At 39.9% G+C, this 25,763-nt stretch overlaps 1 protein-coding gene across 1 annotated transcript in view; it reads left to right on the top strand.

Moving 5' to 3' along the window:
• The first annotated feature begins 3,467 nt into the window (after nucleotides 1-3,467).
• SNX25 (sorting nexin 25) overlaps nucleotides 3,468-25,763 on the top strand; it is a 100,942-nt gene continuing 78,646 nt past the window's right edge. The window contains exons 1-3 of the mRNA XM_063402109.1: nucleotides 3,468-4,225; nucleotides 16,580-16,664; nucleotides 24,691-24,907. Coding sequence (XP_063258179.1) covers nucleotides 3,779-4,225; nucleotides 16,580-16,664; nucleotides 24,691-24,907 — 749 coding nt within the window. The 5' untranslated portion in view covers nucleotides 3,468-3,778. The remainder of the gene's footprint in view (nucleotides 4,226-16,579; nucleotides 16,665-24,690; nucleotides 24,908-25,763) is intronic.

The following is a 25,763-nucleotide window of genomic DNA, read 5'->3' as shown; positions in this document are numbered from 1 at the left end:
AAAGAGCCTATAGTAATCACCAGTTCAGAAAATTGACCTCATTGAAGTCCTTTTGTCTTGTATAGAAAAGTAATTTTTAAAGTAGAAAAAGGGAAGTTCAAATAACACTGTGATAAACTTGAAAATTACTATTAACTTCAGTGGAGCTGGGATATAATCTAAAATATTAGGAATTGTACCTCAGGTTGAAAAGTCATAGAAACTTACTAAGAGCTGAAAGAAAAAGAATCAAATCTTCTTCTAGCTCTATGGATACACACTTGAGTTGATTTAGATGTATCTAATTCAGGGAATGGATGTGTAAATCTTAGCTAAAATAGGTGGGGTTACTCATTCAGACAAGAAGTGGTTTTATGCATAAGCACTTCAGGACTAGATTGTTATTGCAGGTAGGTTTGGTTTTTTTATCTTCCTCTCCACTTCTGAGAATTAATACTGTAAGAAAATACTCTCTGTTTACACAGGACTAACAACATTACATGCTCTGCTTCAGGTTAATATAAAAATTCAGTTCCCTTAAGTAGTTTTGACAGAGGCCCAGCCAGTTTCCTGAATGCATTTGCAGTAGAAGGTCTCTGTCTGGTTTCTTGTGTGGATCTTAATAAAGATCCCAGAGTAGATCTTGAAGTCAGTCCAAATTTCTGTATTTTCTGAAATCTTTGATGAGTAAAGTGTGTGCTGGGAGATGGATATTTGCTTTCTATTTTCTACCTGATGAGAATAAAATAACCTTATAAGAAACCTTCTGGCATGTTGGGCCTTATCCAAAAGCTTTCAGACTCTGCAAGAATCTCTGCTGGTTTTAACAGTCATATGTATTGAAAAAGCCCTGGTCCCAAAGCCTTTCAGTGAATCATCAGGATGTTTTACCACACAGTAATTCACATGGGAAAGGACTGCCATTGCAACAGTTTTTTCACTATTATGGTATGATGTTTTTTACCTTTAATCATATTAGACATGTTACTTAAATAATCAATTTTGGATACTCTGTGAATGATCTGAACTAGCATTTAAAAGGGTTTTGTGCAATTTAATATCCACTAAATAGAACAAACTGTAATAGAATTATATATTTTATCTTACTAAGGACTGAGTTACTGTGAGGACTTTGGATCAGATTAAGGAGCAGTGTCTTCTTTGATAAGTGACCAACAGGGGACCTAAAATCACTTCATAACCACTTCTTGTGTTTTTGAGAGGAAATACTTTGTTATGCAAACCTCTAATACACACTGGCAGGCATATGTGGACACCAGACCATCAGACACTGTGAGTTAGGTTAGAAACAGCTCAGAAAATATTGTGATGGAGTAAAACGTTTGTCATAACTCAGAATCCTGACTAGCTCCATGCTGTTATGTGCCTGTTTCCATTACAGTTCTGTACCATGACCTGACATGCAATTCTCTATTAGAAGTGCTGTTCCTGGACTACAGCAGACTTTTGGACACCTGCACTATTCATGCTAAGTGTCCTGGCTTGTTTAGCATCGCAGAAGCTCAGGGAAGTTTGGTATCTGGTTTTATAAATGCTGCTCTATTACACTCTAGAAGTTTTAAGGAAATGAAAGCATTCACAAGAACTGAGCATTGGTATTTGTTTCTTTTCTTCATCTGGCCAATACAGTTCGTTTGACAGAAGAAATTTTTTTAGAGAAGAGCACAAATAAATCACTACAATCTCTCCAACAATAACAGTTTAAAAAGTAAAATTCAGGGCTTTTTTTTTTTTTTTTTTTTTTTTACACCTCAACTGACAGAGCAGTGGCAATCTTACCAGCTGCGTATCAGTACACTTCTACCTCTAAACACTTCTATAGAGTTTACAGATATTTGTTCTTAAAATGAAGCCTGTGAGTAATTGCTTGTAAATCTACTTTTTCATAGTGTGGCTTCTGTAAGGAAAGGCATTGGCGTTTACTCCTACTCTTGTGCAAAATCTGGAATATGTAAAAATTCTCTTAAGAAAGGATGCTCTTTTTTGTTGGATCTTTGTATACTTTCAAGACTAATCAAGAAGGGAGGTGTAATCCCTGAAACAGATAGTAGCTAAAAAGCAAGCTCTAAGTGATGTCCATGTGTTAGAAAAACAAATTACAACAAATTGTTGGGTGAACTGCATTGTTAATGTTTAGTGCTTGACATGCTTCAGTGATCCCAGACCTAGGTGTAGGTTAACAAAGCTTGGGGAAAAGGATGTACCACTGATAATGGACACAAAGAATGAAGAATTTATGGGACACAAGGACACTTAGCAGAACTCCCAAGATAAGGAAGAAACCAATAAACCCAACTCAGCAATTGTGCTGAAATCTGTTTCAACTCAGTAATAGGTAATTCCAGCAGAGGGAGATCACAACCATCAACTCAAGGACCACCGACCCAAGAAATCCACCAAATCAAAATAAGGCTGAGCATGCAGACTGATTAGCTTGGGAAACAAGGGAATCATTAACCAATAGAGGATAAAATACTAATTAATAAGAGAACTATGGAACTTGTAGACAGTGAATGCTAATTCCTTTGTTTGCTAAAAGGTATAAATAGTAAAACATTTGATATTTGCTGTGCTTGATTTGTGGAATACCACTGAGCACACAGGCTTGCACAACTCTGAAATAAGTAGTCAATGTCTCTCTTGAGTGTGCAATTACTGACTTGTTGCACACTGGGTAATGAAGTTGATTTTTGCAGACAACACTCTGAAGAGATCAAGGCCTCCCAGTTCCGCTGTGCTCAGTAGCTGCTATGAGCTCACAAATTTGGTGGAGCTGTAGCTGTGCCGCACCTATGGTAAGATGAACGTGTCCCAAGGACAGCTGAAAAAGGGAAACCTTGTGCTCTTCCAGGAATATGTTCTCAGGTCTACCGCAAACAAATATAAAATATGCAAAGGAGGGAGAGTAGTGACAGGAGGCCTGGCTGGCTTCTGTTGCGGTGGTGAGGCTGTGTTTTTTTAGAATCACTGTTGTATCATTTTCATCACTGTTCTATCAACTTTTTATTTCTGAAGTCCAGTTATTTACGGCTTGCTTTAGCTGATTGGAGGGGATCAGGCAGAGGGATGCATGCCGACCACACTCAGGAGGGTTTTCGGATCTCTGAGATGCCCACGCCAAGGTTTTTGTCCTAAGCTCTGGCTAGAGCCTCGATGACCCAGTCTGATCATGCCGGCTCCTCTGAGCCTAGCCGCCCTCCGTGCTACAGCCCCCGCGGCGGAGAGGCGTTCCGGAGCTTTCCGCGGAGCCGGCGGGGGCTGTAGCACGGCGGCGGCGATTCCCCTCGCTTCGTCCGAGCGTGCCCGTTTCCTGGCCTATGCGCGAGGACGCCTCCAGCCCGGCCACGGCGGAGGCCCCGGGACATCACACGGTACGAGCCGGCCCGACCGGGCCCCGCCGCGGGGCGGTGCGGCGGGCGCACATGTCCCGGGCCCGCCCGCCCGGCAGGCACCGCCCCCGCCCCCGCCCCCTCCCCCTCCCCGGCCGGACACCGAGCGGCGCGGCGGGGCCTCCCTGGCTGCTGCCTCGGTGCTCGGCTCCCGCCGCCCAGCGCGGGGCAGCGCTGCTGCCAGGAAGCGGCCCGGCCGCCGCGCACCCTCCTGCCGCTGGGCATGAGCTCCGGCTCCCCCGGCGGCCGCAGCGGTGCCAGTGGCGGCGGCGGGCGGCGGAGGAGGCGGCGGCGGCGGCGGAGGAGAGGGGGGGGCCCGGGAGCAGCGACCTTCGCAGGGGGCTGCCGCGGCGGGAGATGCGCTTGCTCCCAGCGGCGCCAGGAGCAGCATGTTCCCCGGTGCTGACAGCGCTAGCAGCACGGCCGGGCAGCCCGAGGCGGCGGGGGCCGCTGCCCCCGGCCCGCTGGGCTCGCACGGCCCCGGCGGCGAGGCGCGCCGCCGCAGCGTCCCGGCGGCCGCCGCTGCGGTCGGCGGCGGAGAGGAGGAGGCGGCGGAAGACGAGGAAGATGAGGATCCCGGCTCATCCTGCTTCGTGCTGGCGGCGGGACTGGGGCTTCTGGCCGTGTCCGTCGTCCACCTGGGACAGGAACGGGCCGAGGCTGGGGGCGGCGGGCCGCCGTGCCTGGCGCTGCTGCTGCTCCGCCTCGCCCTCTACGCGGGCTGCGCCGCCGCTGCCGCCGCGTTGGGCACCCTGATCGTCCTGATGTGCCGCGGCCGCCGCCGCCTGCCGCCGCCGGACTTCGCCGCCGCCGCTCCGGTCCGGCCGGTCGCGGGGGTGAGTAGCGGGAGGGGAGCGGAGCGGGCGGTGGCCGCGGCGCGCCCTCCCTGCCCGGCGGCGGGGCGAAGGTGGCGCGGCCCTCGCTCCGCCGTGGAACGCCGCGCCACCCGAACCCGCTGTCCTGCTTTCCTACCGCGGCCGCTGGAGCCTGCCTGCGCTCTCCCGCCTGACGGGGCTTTAAATGGCAAAAGTTGTGTTGGAGGGTAGCAGGCGCACCGGAAAAATCAACACTTTGCTCCGAGAGAGACCTCCGGATTGCGGGAATGCGCTCGCACGGTGGTTCGCTCCCCGGTGGCTGTGTCTCAAATCCTTTTCTGCTCCTTCCGTTGAAATGTCACTGGTAAAAGAGAGAGACCTGGTCGAAGAGGCAGCTTAGTGTTGCTTTAATGCATTCTCTGAAGTTGGACGGCTTCAGATAATGTTATGATAGTGCCATTTTGTACTCAAGCCGTTGCAGAGCTCTGTGCAAAAGTGAAGCAATTTCATTTTCTGTACATATTCCAAAATATACTAGTTCACGAGCTCTATGTAGCTTACAGTTTAGTATTTTCCGGGTTCTTCTGAATGGGACTGATAGCACGAGGCATTTGGAAACTTTCCTCCCATCCACAATCCTGTTCCCCATCATCCAGTGCTTGGGAGCTGATCCTAGGTGAGCCTAAAAATCTAATGCTGAGAATTGAGAATCTGCCCACACTTCTGCTTTGCCATGGGTCACAGGGATCTGATGTTTAAGGTTACAGCTGGCGACTCCAGCCAGGAACCCTTGGCCCCTCACGGTGAGTTGTAGGTGTGTTAGCACATGAACGGCTGCAGCAACAACAGACCGTGCTGTGCAAGTGCTATTTCCCTTAATTAGTGTCAGCATACCTGAGAGCACACGACAAAGAAAAAGGAAGGGAATTTCTCACCTGGGTGTGCAGCCTAGCTGCTCTGGTAACCCAGTTTGTTGCATTTAGTACACGTACACTTCTTGGTAGCAGTAAGCAACGCTGTCACGTGTTTCTGGGGCTGCAGTCCATGCAGCTGAGTTTGCAGAACACAGACGGTGCTGGCAGGGCAGAGAACCTATTACAAATCACTAGCTGATAGTTGTCTTTCTGTCTTTTCAATCAAATTGCTAACAACCTGTAGTAATGGTTTATTCCTTCATTTTTTGACCTAGAGATTGAAAGACCCTGTGTTTGGGGGCAGTAATGCTTTTCCTGGTCTACATTTAATGGAAGCTGGCAGATGATTGTTGCCAGTAGAGATCATTTGGTCAGGGTTTGTTGAATTTAGTGAATAATGCAACTTGCAAAGGTGCATTCAGGATCTATGTGTGGCTCTGTGTGATACTCATTTTATCTTACTGGTAGAATTTTTTTGAACATCTTTGCATTGAACACTCAACATCATACTCAGCTTTTTGAAGGGAGTGAAGAATAAGTAATGTGTTTGAGCATTAAGGTTGGAAGTAAGAAGCTGTAATGCACAAAGTGATAAGAAAAGGTGGGTACAGCTAGGGATTGTTCAGCTGTTTTTTGTCATGGGATGCTAGGTGACAAATGTGTGTTAGGTGGATAAGCACCTTCCTTCTAGTAAAGGACTATGTGCTTTTGTTTTTGGCTGTACAACTATGTTACACCAAACAGAAAAAAATATGTAAATGGATCAATTGATCATCAAAACAACAATTCCTGTTGCTTTCAGATTTACAAGAATAAATGTTTCAGTGTTAATGCCATACCTCCAGTGTATTTAGGTACTTATATACTTATCTGAACATCTGGGTGAGTTAACATACTTTTACATAGTACCAAAAGATCTGTACATAAACTTAGCAATCAAAATCTCCCTGCTGCCTCAGTGAGGAGCAACTTTCAGATTTGTGAAACAGCTGAACCATAAAAATCAATTTAATTTGGGAAGCCAAGGTTTGGAAAAAAAAAAGAAAAAAGATTTATTGCTTTCTTTATCTCTTCCTTTGTGAAAAATGTAAGCTTTCTGAAAAACATAAGCCTACTGAACAGCAGTGAAACTGGAACTGTCCAGAGACAAATAGTCACTTCTGTTACTGTGATACTGCACTTTCTTTTTGCGGTGTATTATGCACATCTCTCTTGCAGATGTTCTCCTGTTGTATCCATCCACTGGATTTGTATATATAAATAGTGCGCACCTACTGGTGCATTGTGTGGTCTAATTTGTAGTGTTTGCATTTATTGTAGCGCTATGGGATGTGTTTGTTGTTTCAGAAGGGAATTGAAATTTGGTATTTAAAAATCACTGGCAAGGCAGCCGTACCTGCTAAAACCATTTTCCCAGGATTGTTTCATTACCCTCTTCCTGACTCCATTAAAATTTTTCTTTCCTCCTTCTTTGCGTTGTTTCCAAAAGTTTACTTACGTGGGAGGGATGTCCAAAAAAGAAGTGAGGTATTTTACCCTTTCTATTTAGAAGATGTAATTCTAGGTATCTTAATGGGGTTTCTCATAACTTCAATTTATAGTTTTGTTGATTTCTTTCTGGTACAAAGTGGCTTCAGCACTGCAAAGCTTCTTGAAGAGTTTTTCTGAACGTGATTTTGTATACGTGTAGCTGAGTTTCTAATCGGGGCTTCAGCAACATGTAGATGAAGAAAATAAATTTGTCTAGATAGGCAGCATATAGAAGTGTAGGCCATTCACTAAAACTTGCTGCTTTAGTTGGTTTTTTCATTTTACATCCTTTTGCGTTTGCACTGCGTTTTTATCATTCAGTTGCTACTCTCATGTTTTTCATAGAGCCTTATGATCCTTTTGTCTTTTCTGGGAGCCAGTAGTAGGATGACAGTAAAGCTATAATTTTTCAGCCTGGTTTTTTCTTTTCCTCAAGAATAAAAAAGAACTACCTGTCAGCCTAATAATTAGGAAAAAATGTAAGGTAAAAACCTTATTATGACTGGCATCTCACTCTTCGTGTGTTTTATGTACAAAATTTAGACAATTCACTTTTCATTCTTTTCGTGATTTTTCACATTGGGTTAACAAATGAGGGAACAGTAAGTATACAGGAATAAATATTTACTTTAGTGGTAGTCAGACTGAGCTCTTGGAAAGTTAGTGGGAGTACCCTTGACCAACTTCAAAGGGAAGTTGGATGGAGTCCCTTGTGCTGTGCTGAATAAAGGGAGTTTTTTGTACGTTCTCAGTTCAGCCACCACTTAACATGTAAGAGTTCAGTGCTGTTGATTTTCATGAACCTGTTCATGCAAGTGAGGAAGTGGAGTGTTGCAGGTTTGGATTTCAGAAGAGCGAGGTACATATTTTTTTCATTTTGCTTGAACTTTCAACTTGAGTAGTCATCTTCTTGAACATAAAGCTGTGTTTTGTCCATTTTTTGTGTAACTCCTTTGGGATTTGCAAGGTGAGGACTTCCTCCTGAAGTCAGGTACCTTAGCAAGAACATTTGAAATCGGCTGAAGATTACAAAGCAAGCCGTGTGATTTATATATCCCCATGATAAACTGTGCTTTTAATGTAGTCTCTCTGTAGGTGACAGCTCTGTTCACAAAAACTATCTGGGCAATCTCCTGGCTTCCACATAAAGGTCTGTGTTTCATTGGTAGAGAGGGGTACAGGCAACTCATAATACTGTCTTAATACTTTAGGTACTTGCAGGTAGTACAGATAATATTGGTAAATAGTTTCTATTGATATTGAAATAATAGGTATTGAATGAGTCCTTGAAATTGTGCATTATATTATTGTCAGGTATTCTTCAGCACTTTGCAGGAGCTGTTTCAGGACAAGATTATTTGTGGTGAAGGAGAACAGCAAAATGCAAGATACCAAAAAGGCATGATTACCCAATTGTACTTTAGTGAGAATGTTTGTTTTAAAGTGGATTTTCACTTCTCAAGTAGCAGTGGACTTGCTCATAGCAAAGATAGCCTTGGGTTAGAACATGTGTAACCCTTTAAAATTTGAGTTTGCTCCCAAAACTCCTTTACCTTGTGTGGTTGTAGAGGGAAATGGCTTTGACTCATGTGAAGTACCATGTTAACAAAGTTAGTGGGAAGGAGAAGGACAACACTTTTTCCCACGTTTGTGTGAGTTGTTTTTCTGCCAAAAAACCTGGCAGAGATGGGATTTTCTTTTCAGCATAATGTTTTGACTCTGATTCAAAGCAAAAGCTCCGAGTAACAGAGTTGGGTTATCAGCTTCATGTAAATAGTGCAGAACACCATGATTAGTTTATTAGATTTCAGTGCTGCATTTTAAATTCAGATTAAGTGAATGATATTCTATATAGAGAAGGCTCTACCTAGCCTGACTGCAGCAGTAACAGAAGCATAATAGAGGTGGGTTTTTTTTCTCAGTGAAAAGGGTACATGGATTCTAATATCCTATCTTTAGTTTCCTACAATTAACAGTTGTCAATTATTTTTAGTATTTCTTTAAAACTCATGTGCTGACATATTTGGTCACTATTGTTTACTACAATATAATAGCTCTCAATTTTTAGTGTTAGTGAGTGCTCTGCCCTTTGTGAAGAACATAAGGGAAACAGAGAGAAAGGACACAGAGTTTTATTTTCCTTCACTGTTGGACTTTTGCCATGAGATGAAGCTTGTGAAGGTAAGCTTGCAGGAACCCCAGCAGCAGTGGGAAGTGGAAGGTTTGCCATCTGTGGGCATAAATTTCAAGTGGGATGCAAAAGAGTTCTTGAGGTAATAAGTAGCCTGGAGGAACTGTGAGAGAGAAGAGAAGCTTCCTAAGTCCTTCCAATTTTGATCTTTATGCCTTAGTAAGACTTCAAAAGTATTTATGGATTTTTCTAAACCTTAAAGCCAGGCATGTTCTGTGGTCTGTCCCATTCTCTGGCTGCACAGGGGATATTTAGAGCTCTAATATTGTGGGATTTTTGGAAAAGCAATATCAGTCTCTGGTTGTGGCAATTTTGCCACGCTTTAGACTGTCTTGGGGCTTGCAAGCAGATATTGTGATCTACTGCCAGTCGTTTAATTGATGAGTTGTTTCTGGATTGAAAGGAGAAGATACGTTTAGTGCGTTTTTAACAGAACTGAGAGTCTCACATTTGTTCTTAGTTCTGTCTCATTTATAGGCAGGTCAACAATGAGCCTTTGGTAATCTGGTTGAGTTTACTACTAGGAAAGTCCTGAAATTAAAATAATGAAAATGTATTTTAGCAATTTCTACCAATTCCATGACCATTTTAAAATGTTAAGGGAATGCTGTATAAATTGCAAGTGTTCTGTTATAGTTCAGCAGGGGCCTGTGGTTTGGACATTTCTGGTATAGGTTATTTTTAGGGATCTGTGGAACATCTGTAATAATTTGGGATTTATAGGCTTTTTCAGAATTGGAACTTTGTTAGAACTGCCTATGTTGGTTACCTGCAGGTGTAACTCTGAAGTGATAACTTTATTATTACAGGAGACTGACCTCAGGAAATGAAAGGTTTTTCAGACTCTGTCTCTCACTTCTTTGTCTCATAACTCCTTAGCAGTGAGCAGACTTAGTTTTCCATACATTTTTCATCATCATGTGTATTTAGAGATTTCTTTTATTCATCATGTATATTTAGAGATTTCTTCTCTTGTTATGCAGTCCTTTCTGATTCCTTTCATTGGATTGTGTGTTGTTGTCAGCTCTTTATTGTGCTTGACATTTAATTTTTTCAACTTTGTGCTAGATTGACATCTCATATTTTGCTGTGAATTGGGCTGTTTTGACCATTTACCTAGGGACTACTGCTCACATGAACAGTGTTTTATGCTTGAAAACATAACTAGAGAGCTAGTTCATTTCTCCTGATAACCAAGCTCTGCTAAGTCAGTAAGGATGGGTGGTGGGCTCATAGGATCTTACTGTCCAAGTCTCTTGCAGGAAAATTCTAAGGGAGGCTATAAAACCTCTGTAATAAGTTCAAGAGTGAAGAGATCCTGCATTCAAGGTACACTTTGACATTGCAAATAGTATAGACATGTTTTAGAAACATTCTGAAAATAAAATCACAAAGTTCTCTTGTGTTGCCAAGTCTTGGTTTCTTGCTCTCTGCAAAGGAGAGCAGCAGAATTTACCCAGGGAAAGAGCCAGTTACACAGAATACTGTATCCTTTCCCAAGCTGTTACTTCAAGTGGTTAAAAAAATAAAGAAATTATGTAATCATGAGGGGAACAGATTTGTGTTGTGTCCATGAGAGGTTTTTGTGACCAGTCATTCTATACCATTTTTTCCTGTATTAAATATACACAGTGAAACAGACCAAGTTAATGGTAATAATATGAATGATGATGGTTCATTTGGCATATTTTGTGGCACTCTTGAAAAGACAGAACACCCTGTAAAATGTGTGTTTGGGGAAAAGTCATGTGCAGGGAGGGTTTAGCAATAGACCTTGCAGGAGTTTGTCTCTGGTTGCTAAGCTGAGACTCTGCAGTGCAAGCATGATTTTGTGCTGGTTTTTGTGGCTTGCCAGCAGTTTAGTTTTCATGCCATATGGCTCTTTTGGCCTTGAAGTATAGACCATAGGTTCTTGTTGTCTCTTTTTACAGAGGAGGAGAGTGTGGAAATGTTCAGTAAACTGGAGCTATGCCTGTACCTTGAGAATTCATTTAAGACTTTCTTTTGATGTCAATATTAAAAATTCCAGCACAGGATAATGCTGTATTTCTTGCTGAGCAGCAGTTTGAATGCTAGCTTACCAATTATTTCTTGGCTGTACTAATGAGAATGAAAGTAATACCTGAGAATGTTTCATTTTCATATTCTTATTTTTATCTGTCTGGTATTCTATGAAATCTCAAGTGAAAGTTCTGCCCTGGTTATAAAGTTTTTACATTGCTACAGTTTTCAGTTCTAAACATGGTACAGTTAAGATGGAAAATCCCAATCTGATAAACACAGTTTACACATTCCAGGAGCTACTGTGTGGACATAATGAGATGATATAATAAAATAATTATTGAGATAATAATGCTTAAGGTAATAGGATTAGTGTGCATTAAGTATGTTGACTTTTAAATTGGTAATTATGGTATCCCTTAATGCTGAATGTGACACATACATACTTACCTTGTGATCTTAAATAGGACTACAAGTATGAATTAAAAAATATTAACTCTTGTAAATCGAAATTTATTTTTGCATCATTAGTTGAAATAATATTTGGAAGAACATCTATATGAAGTAATATGTGGATAAGAACACATCTATCCACATCTGTTAAATATGAATTTATGGAGAGTTCAGTGAAGTATTGTTTGAGGCTGTGACACTTTATTATCAAGGTCTAGTCTGATGTTAATGTATGTTTTACAAAGATAAGAGGAAAGTTATTAGGGCAGCAGTGGGAGGAACAAGTAACTGAGTAACTGGTTGGTTTGTGTATGCTGAATTAGACAGTCGTTGCCTTTCAGAGCAGTGATTAAACTGTCCCATCCACAAAGCACATTTATATTGTGGCATCTGTCGTGATCTCTGTCCTAGTTTTGTTGTAAATGAGTTAATGTAATAGGAATAATTGTAAATTTTTCTCTGCTTCTGGCTTTAATTCCATGGCAGAGTAAAGCTGCATGTGGTATGCCTGTAGCAGGTGCCTGGCTTTCTGCTGCTGTGTTTTAAAAATTGCATTTAATGCCAAGTGTTGCAAATGAATTTCTTGATAGTGGAAGGTACTCCTGTGTTCTCTGCACTTCGGCATTTATTGAGTGTTGTTGCTGAGATACTTTCTTAATTCTTCATTATTTAACATTTATTGTTTTCTTCAGAGCTAATTTAAAATTACTTATATCGTTTAGACCAATAAATGACATTTACTTAATTTTTGTATATATGCAGGAGATTGAACCCAAGACAAAATTTCAGGTTCAATGTCAGGCTTTTTTTTTTTCCTCTTGGCCTATTCAGACTGTTGTTCCCTTCATCTTAAATAGTTTTCAAAAGTCTCAAACAATCAGTGTTGTTCAGAAGTCTACAGGAAATGCACACATCCTTTTTTCAGCCTGTAAGCAAAGTCAGAACTGAGGAAAACTTGAACTGTTCCAGGAAACAGGCCTCCTAGTTGGTTAGCAGCCTCATTCTCAGCATGTACTTTCAAAATGTGCTCCACCCCTACCCCTTCAAGTCCTTTTGTTGAGTTGTATTTATGTTTCAGTCTGGTTTGTGTCATTATTTACCAATAAAATCTACAGACTGGAACCCAGTTGTCTTGACACTAACTTTTTCAAAAATATATTATTAAGAGCTGTGATAGTACAAGTCAAGACTTAGAGGAACATGGTAGATTTTAATCATCATAAAAGAGCATCTAAACTACAGCTTTGACTGTGTTAAATCCATTTACAAATGTTTTTGGCACAGTCAAGGTTATGCCAACTATTTCATGAAACCTAGCACCATTTTTCTTCAAATAAATGACATGAAGAAAAATGTGAAAACTTTCAAATCTAGGCTTTCTACCTGAACCCGTTTTCTGCATGTGTCTTCCATCTGACTTAAGTCAGGGGTGTGGAGAAAGTCTTTTAGTGAAATGTGCTGTATTTTTCATTATCTCAGCTGTTAAAGCTGAGCTTGGACTGTGAATTTTCTGAAATCCTTCTGTTATCACACATGTTGGCTATCTGTGTTACCGGTTGTTTACTGTTGTTTTTAAGGTGTTTGTTGCCATATGTCATCTAACTTGGAGGTGCCTGCTTCTTTAATTAATTCATCATTATTATTGTCACAGAAACAGTACTTTCTGAAAGGAAACCTAAACTAACAAGATTTAAGTCTTGGTTCTTCTAAATGCAAGAAATGCAATTCATGAAATGGGAAGAAAAAAATTAGTTTGATCAGCTGTTTTAGACAAGGCACCTTTAGATCTGATATATTATAAATCATGAAATGAAATTAACAGCTCTCTGAAGGGTCATCAAGGATCAGTAATAGTTGAGGTTGGAAGGAATATCTGGAGGGCATCTAGTTCACCCTTTTGCTCAGAGTGAGGAAGATTGAGAGATGGAGACTCCATAGCCTGTCAGCACCCCTAATCTGATACTTGAGAAGCCTCACGATTAAAATAGTTTTGCCTTGTGATGGGAATTTCCTGTGTTGCAGTGTTTCCTAATGTCCTGTGCATCTGCAAGAAGTCTGGCTCCCTTTTCTCTGTGTCCTGTCATTCAGTAGCTGGAGACAGCAGTAAGGTGTCCCTGAAGTTTTCTCTCTTAAACCTGAACTAACCCAACCAGTATCACCGTTAATGGTTGAACTCAGTGATCTTAGAGGTATTTTCCAACCTGGACAATTCTATGATCACTCCTATTCATTTGAACATTCCTGTTTACTCAAATGTTAGATTCCCATCTGTTCTTGAAAATTTGTTTTTTAGTGAAGTTGAAACCTTGTTTTAACCCAAGGTGGTTTCTTTTTTTTTTTTTTTTTTTTTTTTTTTTTACATTAATAGATTGTGCCTTTTAAAAGTCAAATGTACCAGCTGTAGAGGATACTCTCAATGGAATGTGTCTGGTGTTCAAGAGGCAGCATTTTGCTGAGGCAGTAGTAGTCTGCCTTGTTCTTAAATGAGTGTTCAAGTTTGAAGCATAAAATTATCAGTTCCTGCTTTTTGGAATTGCAAAGATTGAATCATAATATGGTAATGTGGAACAAGCTACTTACCTTTTTGCAACTATAGATCCCCTCTGAAGATTGCTTGCTTTCTTTTTTTTTAAAACTTGTGTTTAAACTAGTTTTGAAAGAAGTAATTTGGTGAGCACCCCATTGCAGCACTTACTGATGCTTTAGGCCATTAAAAAAGCCTCCTGCAATGTGTGTGATGCAAGTGTTGATGCCTACGTTATCTCGAGGTCAGTGACGGCCATGCAGGTATGTTAGGTTTGAAAGACAGATATCTGCTAGGAAGGGGCAGGACCTCCCTAGAGATGGAGAATTCAAATCCCCTCCCTCCAAATTATTCCGATTAAAAAAAATTTAAAGGAGCTTTCAGACAGAGGTATGGGGGTAGGAATAACAGTTCTTTACTAGTATATATGACAAAACGACAAACAAACAACAACTACAGCATCAATAATAAACAGAGCCAAGAACCTTGAGAGCTTTCTTTTACAAAAGCCCAGAGCAGTTTGATCTCGGTGCCCCTGCAGGGCTCCGAGAGGCCGAGCTGGAAGGAAGGAAAGTCCCAGACCCGTGGATGAGATGAGGAGCTCTGCGCTGGCAGCTGGAGCGGCAGGGGTGTCCCGGCAGGGCTGGGCAGTGCAGGGCTACAGAGTAGCAGGGGAACCTCAAAGCTCCAAAGAAGCAGCGGCGGTGGGGGGAGGCTGGAGAAAATGAGTTCAGGATTCCCGGGTACACAGCAGATGATTGTAGATTTCCCAGGACGAGGCAGAGGCAGAGAGCAGCCTGACCGTCCTCCTCGGAGCTGAGAGCAAGAGTGCCTCCCCCTTCCCCAGATCTGTCTTTTTGCCTTTCCCAAAGCTCATCATCTCTCCCCTCTGAGGGACACTCCCAGGGACTCAGAAACAATAGGTGTAGCCTCGTGCTGCCATATCCCTCAAGTACCCCTTTTTGTTCTGACTAAGTAGTCATTAAGGCTTCTTGGAAACTTATGGGAAAAAATTCTGTGAGAAGGAAAAAAACCCAAATCTAACCCCCAACATGGTAGGACTCAGTTCAGCAGAAGGATTAGCCTGGTAGGATACCCATGGTGTTACAGAAGATGGAGTGTGTTGGGCATGGAGCTTGAGTCAGGATTGTGGCCTCTTGTTTAGGAGCTCTTTCTCCACAGTCTTGAGTGAGTTTAATTGGGTTTTCTGAATCCCTTCCCCTAAGGTACTTGGGGTGTTTAATGTCTCTGTGAGTCGTCTCTTAATTTTTTAAATCATGCAGTTCCCTGCTGCAAATAAAGTGGAAAAATCCTGAAGTAGTTGTGTGACTGGCATTAACACAGCTTTGTGTTGAGGAAGTGTGATAACATTAGCAGCCAGAGGTGATGTATTGGAGCCTTACAAAGAGAAAATATACTTTCTCCTGCTCTTTAGCTGGGTAGGGCTGAAGCCTTTACCAGTGTTCAGATCAAAAAGGGACTTGGCAATCTATGGTGGTTCACTAAATACTGTGTTCTTACACTTCATTAACTCTAGTCTTGACAGAGGGGGGATTGCAGATGAAGGCAAATGTGCTGAAGTCTTCCCTCTCCTGCCATTGGTAGTGTTGTGAAGAAGGGAAGAAATCAGCTGAAAGTATGGCCTCAGAATAGTGACTAGAAGAAGTCTAGGGAGTGTTGCTTCATTCATCCAAAAGGTTGAACAAATCAGCTCTGGGTGGAGGCCACTCAAGGCATGGAAAGTACCTCTCACTTTGCTCTATTAGGTGTGGGCAAGCCTGAAAAGCTTTATTTTGCTATTAAAAGTAGTGCATAGACACCTTTATCTAGGTCCTGTTAGATGAACTTTGTTAGACTCTACATGCATGTATCTGAAGTAGGCGAAAAACATTTAACCAAAATACAGAGTATTAGCCTGCAAATTGGCTGAAATAATGCCATATTACTTTTAAGAAGATTAAACAGTGTTTTTACTTTACGTTTGTACTGCTTTCCTATTCTCTGTGTGGTGAATGTTGGAGGGTTGGGGATGCTTCTGAAGTGCTTTCTCCTTGTGAAGGAGAGTGAGCTCCAAGCTGATTGACAGTGGGAGCAGTTTCTATTTCTGTTTTGAATTATACTCCTTTCTGTATAAATACATCATGAGTCACTGTTCTTTGTCTATACCCTGAAAAATGTTTCTCTATCCGCCCACCTGTTTGGACACTGTGGGAGTGAATATTTCAATAAAGACAAATATTTGTATAAGACAGCAGCTTAAACTGCAGAGGGCCAGAAGTATCTTTGAGGAAAGAAGCTGAAAAGAATGTGAACCAAAATTACTGTAGGAGATCTAAAGGCTTCTCTTTGTTTTAAAAATAGTTTACTAGGCTAAATTAATTCCATTGTCACACTAGGCTATAAAAATACTGCATTTGCTGTGAAAATACTGAATAAAAGAGTTCCAGTTGTTTTGTTACATGCATGTCCTATTCTCAGTGCACTGTCTTACAAATGAATACAGCTCCTTTCTAGCAAAAAAACTTCACTTAAGATAATTTTGCAAGTTGCACAATGTACGATACACAAGTCCTAATATGTGCTTAATGAACAATGTATGATAACATAGACTATTGACACTTCTCTGTTTTAAGCATAGGAGGTGACAATATTTGTATAAAGACCAAATGATACAGTGCTATTACCTTGAATTCCAGTTTTATTCATTCTGTGGCTTTTGGTTTATTTCTTCTCTTATGATGTATGTTCTGTTTGAATTTCAGAGTAATTGGCCTGGAAGCTCTCATGATTCAATCCAGTCAAGGAGAGTAGTTATTTCTCACAATATGGATAAAGCACTGAAAGAAGGTGAGTCTTAGGTGCATTAAAGTCTGAGTACCTTTTAGCAAACCATAAATATATGATATTCCAAGACTTTAGAATATGACCCTGGTTTCTTCCATGATATAAAATACAATGGCAAGGTCTTAGTCTTCTCAAGAAATCCACTGTAGTAAGTAATATGATGTTGTTTTTGCTGTTCAGCTGATATCTTGTCATTGTAGTGGCTGATTTTTTACAGAGATGCACAGTCTTCCCATTTAGTGCAATTCTTGCCATTAAAACAGAATCTAAAATCAACATTTGTATTTCTGGCTGATACAATATATCAGCCTTTTGTAAATATTTTACCTAATTTTGAGTATTTTTTCCTTTAAGATTTCTTTGCAGCACTTTTTCCTAGCTTTTTCATAAGTGGAGAGTATCTTTGGAAGTTATCATTGCTTTAAATGGATTGGTTGTCTTATGACAACTTGGTATATGCTATGTTTTTAAAGTTATTTTTATGAATAGCTATTAGCAGGATATGTAGCAGAATTATAAAATTAGAACACTGCCTACCTATGTCATCACTGAGTGGGGTGCATGAGGCCATCTCTACTCAGGCTGAAAGAAAGTTACTAATACTTAAATGATTCATTTTTCAGAGTTAAATACCTTATGCTGTGACAGCTCATGCCTTTCTGCTATTTTTTCAGAGTATTTTTTACCCTTCATTCTCACACTGAATTTTGGAGAGCAAACGCATCAGATTTTGATTTATTTCTTCTAGGCCTAAGTGATGAAGCCAAATTCTCTGTTTTGCAGTTTGACAAAGACGAGACTGTACTTTTTGCACTACCATACAAAGCATTTTGGGTTTGAAAAGTGACTGAGTCATCTTGAGATACTGACTGCAATCCATTTGAAATACTGAATACAATCCCGAAAGCAGTAGTTTATTTTTTATTAGCACAAAATGATAACTCTTTGTGAAAACAGAAAGGACTTCCTGCCTGTGATAGTTCTGAAGTTTGTAGTAGTCTTGATGTGAATGGTGTTTTGTTTGGTTTGGTTTTTTGTTTTGTTTGTTTGTTTGTTTCCCCCCATAAGTTTGTGATTAAATAAAACTTTATTACTAGTGATATAAAAAATACTGTATTTGTGTTTCCAGTCTTGCACTGATTAAGCTTCAAGTAGTTGTAAAATCCAGGCATTTTTTAGAAATTTTTGCTGTCTAGATGTAATGTGCTACTCAACAAAATGCTTTAGAGAGCCTTAGTCATTTAGCTAGGAGACATTCAGTTGTAATGAGGTTTTAATCTTGGGGATCAGTTTGGACTCCTAGTGCCTCTTGAGGTTTTGGGATGTGGGGTGTTTTTTTTTTTTTTTTGGGTGGTTTGTGTTGTGGTGTGGATTGGTTGGGTTGTTGTATTTTTTTTTGTTTGTTTGTTTGTTTTTGGTTTTTTTGTTTGGTTTGGTTTTTTTGGGTTTTTTTTTGTTAGCTGGTTGGTTTTCTTTTTTCAGATTTTACTTATCTTTGCATTACCTTGGAGATGCATGGATAATATCATCTGATTTCAGAAATGCTGTTGCTTGGTATGAAGAGCCAGCCCTTTGGTTAATTCTGAGTTCTTCAGCTATTTTTCATCATTGTGTCATTAAGTTTACCTGGGGTTTACTGTTAGCTGCTAACTACCTTGCACCCTCCAGAAGTGCTAGTAATATAAGTGCCATGCTTTTGCTTGGTGTTACAGCCAGTCAGTGTGGACTTGTCTCTCACACAGTGGGTTCACCTGAGGTTGTGTCACTTCAAGCTGCTGCTTGCTTTACTACATTTTTCCTGATGTTCCCATCATAGTCTGTTAATGTAGTTGGAAAGATAGATAGTGCTCATATCCTTGGTTTAAAGGAATCAGCTGTGTTTGTGTTTCAACCATCGGTCTTATTTCAATAACTATCAGATGTTTAGATAGTTTTCCTGTGACGGTCACTGGGTGATAATAGTTGCCTGAGTCTTATATAGCTTCTTGTCTTCTTGCAGCCTGTGTGATAAAATTGTTGGGAATCATTCTTTGATAGTGTGCCTTTCACTAAACACTACCAAGAAGGAACCTCTGTGTATGTTGGTTTACAGCTCAGCTCTAAAGGTCTTTGTTATTTTCCATTAAGAGCAGAGTAGTGTAACAGGTTGGTGCTTCAGAGTGCTGCTTCATTATTAATTATAGGATACTTGCCTTAGCTGTAGATACAAGGTCAGGGAAAGCTGTGAATTAGCCCTGCCACAGTGTGTTGTGTTTTATGAAATCTAAGTGTTCAAAATCAGAACAAGTGTAAGGTTATGAAGAGATTTTCCTTGTTGAATATGGCAGAAAGAAAAGGCCTTTAGTTGTCAACCCCAAGTCTCCTTTTCAGCTGGTAGTACTTGAGTAACTAACACGGAAATATGTTTTTTCAGTACTTTTCATGCTTTCTCTTGAGAGGTTGAATTGATTTTTTTTTTGACTTTCATTTATCTTACACAAAAGGAGAAGGCAAGCCACTTCTACAAATACCCTTTAGTGCTACCTGTTGCTTGTCAGAATTCCATCCACACAGTGGTGTGGTAAGATGCTCCTGAAGGAGGCTGTGTCCAGTCACACTGGTGCCGCTTTGCACAGTGTGTACTGCTTGGGCTGAGGCTGCACCTGGCAGGAGATTGATCTGTGGGAGGGTAGCTGGCCTCCCAGGAACTGAATTTCATTTTCCATTTTTATTGCTCCAAATCCTGTGGTCTTTTTGTTGTTTTTCACAGTCTTTGTCTCTACAGTTTTAGTAGTGCCAAGAAGAATGGTCTTCATATTGCTTAGCTGCTTTACTGCATAATTTATGAGTAAGTAAAACAGTCAAACAGTACAGGCCGTAGCATAAATTCTGGCAGAGCTCTGCTGGTGAAATTGTTTTGCAGTGAAAATTCACCTGTTTCTTAAACCTTACAATATTTCCTACCAGAGAGCCATCTCTTCTTTTGGAGTGGGTTATCTTCCTTCAACCCTGCCTTGAGGTGATCTTTTTGGAAATATTTTGGGTGTTTAATTAGATTCTTTCTTTAGATCTTGCCTGTCTGTGTTGATCCCTTAGGACCTCTGCTGGGGATGTAAGGTTGTACTTCCCTTTACAGAAAGATTGGGAAAAACTGTCTCATTTCCCAATTTAAAATGTGCATGTTGACATTTAGAAAAAAAATTGGTAGTAACTCCTGCTGCTCTCTATTTGAAAAGGTTTTTGTTTTGGTTTTTTTTTTTTTTTGTTATTATTTCAAAAAAAATTTTTTTGGTCCACAATATCAGCAAACCAGTTTGAATTTATGTTCTCTCTGCTATTGGGATTCAAACACTTGAAGCCAAGAACTCTTGGCAAAGGGTGCATGTGGAAAATTATTTGGGCATAAAGTCATCTGATTTTTTTTTTATTTAACTACATTTCCTAGATATGTTAACACATTTTTTCTATTGCTTATATATTTTCATGGGTTTTTTCTGCATTATAAAAATCAGTAAAGACACAAATGCCAGGAGAATTTTAATAAAAATGAACCAAAGATTGGAATTGGGAGACTGTCAGGGATTCCTTTTGCACAGGACTGATCCAGATATGCACAATAGTAGGGTCTAGCTTGCCAAACCTGGCAGTTTCATAGAATTTGAATATGGAAGTAAACCAAGAAATGCTAGAGGTATTCCAAACACAAACTTTAGAAGAGCACTGAAATCTTTAAACCACTGTTGCTAGTTCACAGTCACTGAAATGTTGGCATTTAGACATCATTTTGTCAGCCTTTTTACACCATGGTCTCAGTAAAGACTTAGTGGCCATGAGAAACTTCAGTAAAGCTAATATTAAGCATAAAACCTCATCCTCTTAACTTGTATATCTAAAACATAATGAAATCTGAAATACAATAAATGAATAAATAAATGGCCTTAATACACTTCAATTTAGATGTTAATGTCTTGGAAATTATAAAACTGAATATTCAGGGTATTTGTTTGTAATTTTATTTGTAATTGTATACCCACCTTTAATGTAGGGGTTTTAAATTTTCTTTCACATTTTTGTTGTCATTGTTTTTTGTTGTTTGCGTTTTTTTGGTCTGAATTGGTTTTTGGCAGGAGGAAAGGGTAGTGGCTGAAAGAAGTAAATAAGCATTTAGTAAGCATTTAGCATTTACTTTTCTAGAACAGTACTTTGACAGGTACTTAGCTGTGGTATAGTCTGTCATCTTTTTCTGTTAATTTTTGATTGAAAATATTTTTTAAAAGTATAGCTTGTTATAACCCCATCATGCAGGTTAGATTCTGGTGTTGTAGTAGCACAGAATTCTGGTAATGATTCTTGGCTTTTTGATGGTGCTTTCCTCCTGCAGGATCCTAACACAATTCACATTACCCTTATATTTTTCTTTTACAGGTTGCAATGCTACTTGCCCTAGAGTAACTCAAGGCAGTGTTGTAGCTATACCTTTTCTTCATTTGTTCATACATTCAAAGGAGAGTTTTGGATTTGACAATAAATAATTGTAGTGGTTGTGGCTTCTCCAGGGTTTTCAGGAAAGGACAGTTACTTCTTGTTGAAACTTGGAATTTGCATAGAATATTTATGTATTTGCATAACAAATAAAAGTATGCATTCTATGCATTTGCATAGAATATAACTGCATTTGCATTTGCTCTGTTTTTTAATATTGCTTTGAGAAAAGTAGGCATTTAATCCTTGTTCTTCAGATTTTTTGTTGTTTTAAATGAAGTTGGATAATGAATCTTAGCAATATATAAACTGTCCAGTGTGAAGCTCTGCAAACTAAAGATTTGAAGCCAGTCTGACCTGCAGACCCTGGTGGTGCCACTGAACCTCTGAATGAATGAATATGGAAAAAGGGATAGGACTTACTATAGGATTTGTGTAGGAGTAGGAATGAAGGAAGGGTCTAGAAGGGTGTCCTCACTAAACCTCCACACAAGCTTCTGACTCTCTGCTCCCAACTCCTCCAGTTTACGCTATTTAAAAAGAGTACCTGAACAAAGGCTCAACTTCAATTTCACATGGAAATGGCATTTAACCATGTTGTAATAGCTTGGGACTTGGATCTTCTGAACTAATTTAGAAAACCCAGTAGAAATTTCTACAGTTTTGCACCCGACTCATTGTGGTCACTGCATTTGATTTAATAAGAAGAAATTTGTTTTATGTTTGCAGTGGATGAGTTAGTGGTAGTAAGGTTCTGTCTTGAATGCGTTCTGCTTCTTTTTATTCCTTCCTTGTCTTCTGACTGTTGTTTTCAATGTTTTAGAGAACATGTAGTATAAAAATAATGAGAATAGATGCATGAGCAGATTTCTCCTCTGAAGGGAGCAAGCTGCTCTCTATAAAATTGTTACGTTTTCTGTTTTTCTTTAGAATGCTGAAAAGGCACCAGCTGCATCAATGGGCTTGAAACTAAAGCAGCAGCTGCACACCATGGCCAGGATGACACAAGGCAGTGTCTTACCCAGTCTTAAACTGGCTGCTGTTACTGTGTGTGGCTGGTGTCCTTTTAAAATTTTATTTGTGTAAAAGCTGGCTGACTGCTCACTTGGACATACATCCTGGTCTCTAAAGAACCCTGAATTTTATAGAGAACAGCACTGCTGCGATGCAGGAAGGGCAACAAGGTTCAGAAGTGACAAGGAAACTACAGAAGACATGTAAAGTAAGAGAGTTGTAAAACACAGGTGCAGGAAAATAGGATTTAAAGCAGTGTAATCCTTTTAAGGTGTTGAAAGTATGTAACTGGCAGAGTTAACCACAAATGAAATATTTCATAATTGCATGGTTGATTTTTGCTGATGATTGATGATCTTTTGTCTCTGGCTTGATATTGCCAATAGATTTTGTGGTTCATTCTCATTGAATGTGACATTGAATTTATGACTGGTTAAAAGGAATCAAAAAGAAAGTATTATGTAGTGTGCTGGAAACTGAGCTCGTTTTGGAGTGGAGCTGTTTACGAATAGTTATAAATTAACAGTAATTAGAAATAGTTTTTATCTGAAAGACAATATATCCTTAAGGGACTGGGATGCAAGTTCTGCTCTTGTGCTCTTGCTTTGTAGAGTTCTGTTGAATAGACTTCTGTAGGAGCCACCACTCCATACCATGACTTGTCTTCTTGGGCGAAAGATGCTGAAGAAATAGCTACTTCGCACCCTTGCAAAGGATAGAGAGGGTGTCTGTAAGAAAATCTGAAAAGTCACTACCTGCCACTGATGCTGATTAAAAAATACTACAATGCAGTGTGTTTCAAGTGTACTTGAGTAATTATTGGTCTCTTATGGATTAGATGAAAAGGAGAAATCTGTGCTGTGATCAGCTTTCCACAGTGTTTCAGACCTTGCAATAGAAGAGAGTAACTAAGCTGTAAGAAAAAGGTGGCTGCAGGACATAGGGACAGCTGTGGAAAAATAGATTCTTAAAATGTGTATTATTGGAAGACCTGAGATAAGTAATAAAACTTCAGATTGTAAAATCCTGTTCCCTCTATTCTGTGGTGTCTTGACAGATTATTCCTCTGCTTGCTTATCAGAAGACCATTACTTTTTATAACTGTTTTTATCACTCTGTAGTCTTCGTGCGTGAGAGTTTTCAATGAAATATTTCATCTATTTTAGAAAAGTGTTTTTGAAGTTCCTGTCCTGCTATATGGCTCTGCATACTTTTTTCTCTCCTGAATTAGGAAAAAAAATCTTCAAACCTGTTATGTATTTGTTTACAGAACTGTGGATTTTTTTCTGAATTATTAATTAAAAAGTCTTGAAATGACTTAGTAAAAGGTTTTTAACTATATATTTCAGCATACTCATTGAAGTGACTCAGTTTCTTCCTTTATAAACTTGAGGAAGCTAGTTTGTGAAGCATTTGACTAGAAGCTTTTATTAGTTTTAGCTGTTTCTCTGGTAATGTTTTTATCAAGGTTGTTGGTTGAGGTTTGCTAATTTTGCTTGAAAAGGCATGTGAAAATATTTGAGTTGTCCTATTAATATGCTATTAGTTCACTGTTGCCAGTGCCAGGGAGATTTTCATAATTTACATAATTTACCAAACTACTTCTATCAAAGTGTAAGATAAGAAATTGTGGAGTCTGATGGTTACTTTGCACCATGGACTTATACTGACAAATGAGATGGACTTTTGATAAGAAAGTTTGAAACCAGCCTGTTTAGTAAAGAAGTTGGTCAAATTACCAGGCACATGACTTCATTCCCCCCTCTTTGTTATCCCTCTGGCAGATGCAAATTGACTCTTACAACCCCAGCTTTTCCCCCATCTTGTTGCAACTGCTAAATAGTTCATATGTTGTCCCTGAACACCTCCTGCTCCCTCTTAGATATCCAGGGGTATCTAAGAGTGCAACATCAGTAAAACTGGTGACACACAAATGTGAAAAAGCAAAGTCAGAATGGTGGAACACATGGGATTTGCAATTACAGTGATATTGGTTATTGCCTGTTAGTATGGTTTGGAATGCTTCATCATTTTTGAAGTTCATGTGGTCCCACTAATCCACTTGTTCTCTCTTATCTCTTCTGATCCTATAATGTTCTTTCTGTGGTGGTGTTCTGTGTTGTATATGTCTTTGGAAATCCAAAAATCTTACCACCTCCCCTTTTTAGCCATGTCTTTGGAATGGAGACTACTCAGTTCCTATGTAAAGAAAGTTGGCTTCAGTCTGCAACGTTTTAGACACAGTCAGATTATGTGATAGTTCATATAACCAAAGCCCCTGCTGAGAGACAGGTATTAGTCTGAGGTTTGTGTGTAGCTGGTAACCTGATTGAGCAAATCCACTTAAAGGTTTTGCATTGCAAAGTGACCTGCAGTAACCTGTTAGGTGCAGATTGCTGTAACCTCGCCAGACTGACTTTCTTTGGCAAGAGGTAGATGTGAAGCCAATTACCCATACAGATTTTGAGAAGGGTGGAGGATTACATTTTTCCTATCTTGATGCACCTTGTGCTTTTGCAGTTTTTGCTATTTATTGTTTTGTTTCTCTTTTCAGTGTTTGACTACAGCTATAGAGATTACATCCTGTCCTGGTATGGGCAACTCAGCAGAGATGAGGGGCAGCTGTACCAGCTGCTCTCTGAAGACTTTTGGGAGATTGCCAAGCAGCTGCGACAGAGGCTGAGTCACATTGATGTAGTTAAAGTCGTCTGCAACGATGTAGTGAAAGCTTTACTCTCACACTTCTGTGTCCTTAAAGGAGCCAATGCCAGGTAAAAAAAGAACTGCATTTCAGTGGAATTTTCTGCTTCTCTCTTTGCTTACAGATGTGCTAAATCAAAGTGATGAAGACTGTGTATAATGCTTTTGTGGCAAACTGATCAGGTAGTTCAAGCTTATTACCAGTTTGAGAGATCAAGCAGGCTTCAGGACATCTGTAAGGAAACACTTGGACTCCTTTTGCTAAGAGTTTGGTTTCACTACTCTTTTCAGTTTAATCCATGAATCCTTTGTTCACAGTAGGAGGTGGGCTGTGTAAGCAGTTTCTGCAAAGTACTGTGAAACACACAAGGGAAAGAAGGACCACTGTCAATGCAATCAACAGACAAGAAGATAGTTATTTGCACCTTTCCCAGAACAGCACCAGGAGTAATTCCATTCAGTTTTCCATTTCTTCTAGCCCTGGGAGGCAAAGCCTTGTGATTTCTGTAGGTGGCCTGTCCTGCAGTAAGATTTTTCTAGCAGAAAAATTGTTGGCTCTATTTTCTTTCTCTGCTTAAGTTATCTTGCTAATTTAATGAATTTCCTCTCTGGCAAGGATCTCTTTGAAAGATCCTTGAAAAAGCCAGCTTTCCCCTGAACACTAGAGTTCTACCCAAATTATAATTGCAAATGGGATGTCTCAGCCTATGCAGTTCCCACATCTGAATGCACAGTTTGTCCAATTGTGCATGGAATTTGGTCTTGTATTTGCACTTATCTGCATTTTGGTTATTCTAATTGGCATACGCTTGGTCATTCAGATTTAGACTACATTTTATTCTATGAAGTTGTTTTTACCTACAGTTAGATCCATGTATTTTTGACACCGCTTCAGACAAAAAAGAACGATTGTGTTCTTTCAGTGAT

This window comes from Prinia subflava, chromosome 7 (assembly GCF_021018805.1).
Source record: "Prinia subflava isolate CZ2003 ecotype Zambia chromosome 7, Cam_Psub_1.2, whole genome shotgun sequence".
NCBI lineage: Eukaryota > Metazoa > Chordata > Aves > Passeriformes > Cisticolidae > Prinia > Prinia subflava.
Note: the sequence above shows the minus strand (reverse complement) of the source record. Positions and strands in the feature narration are given on the sequence as shown.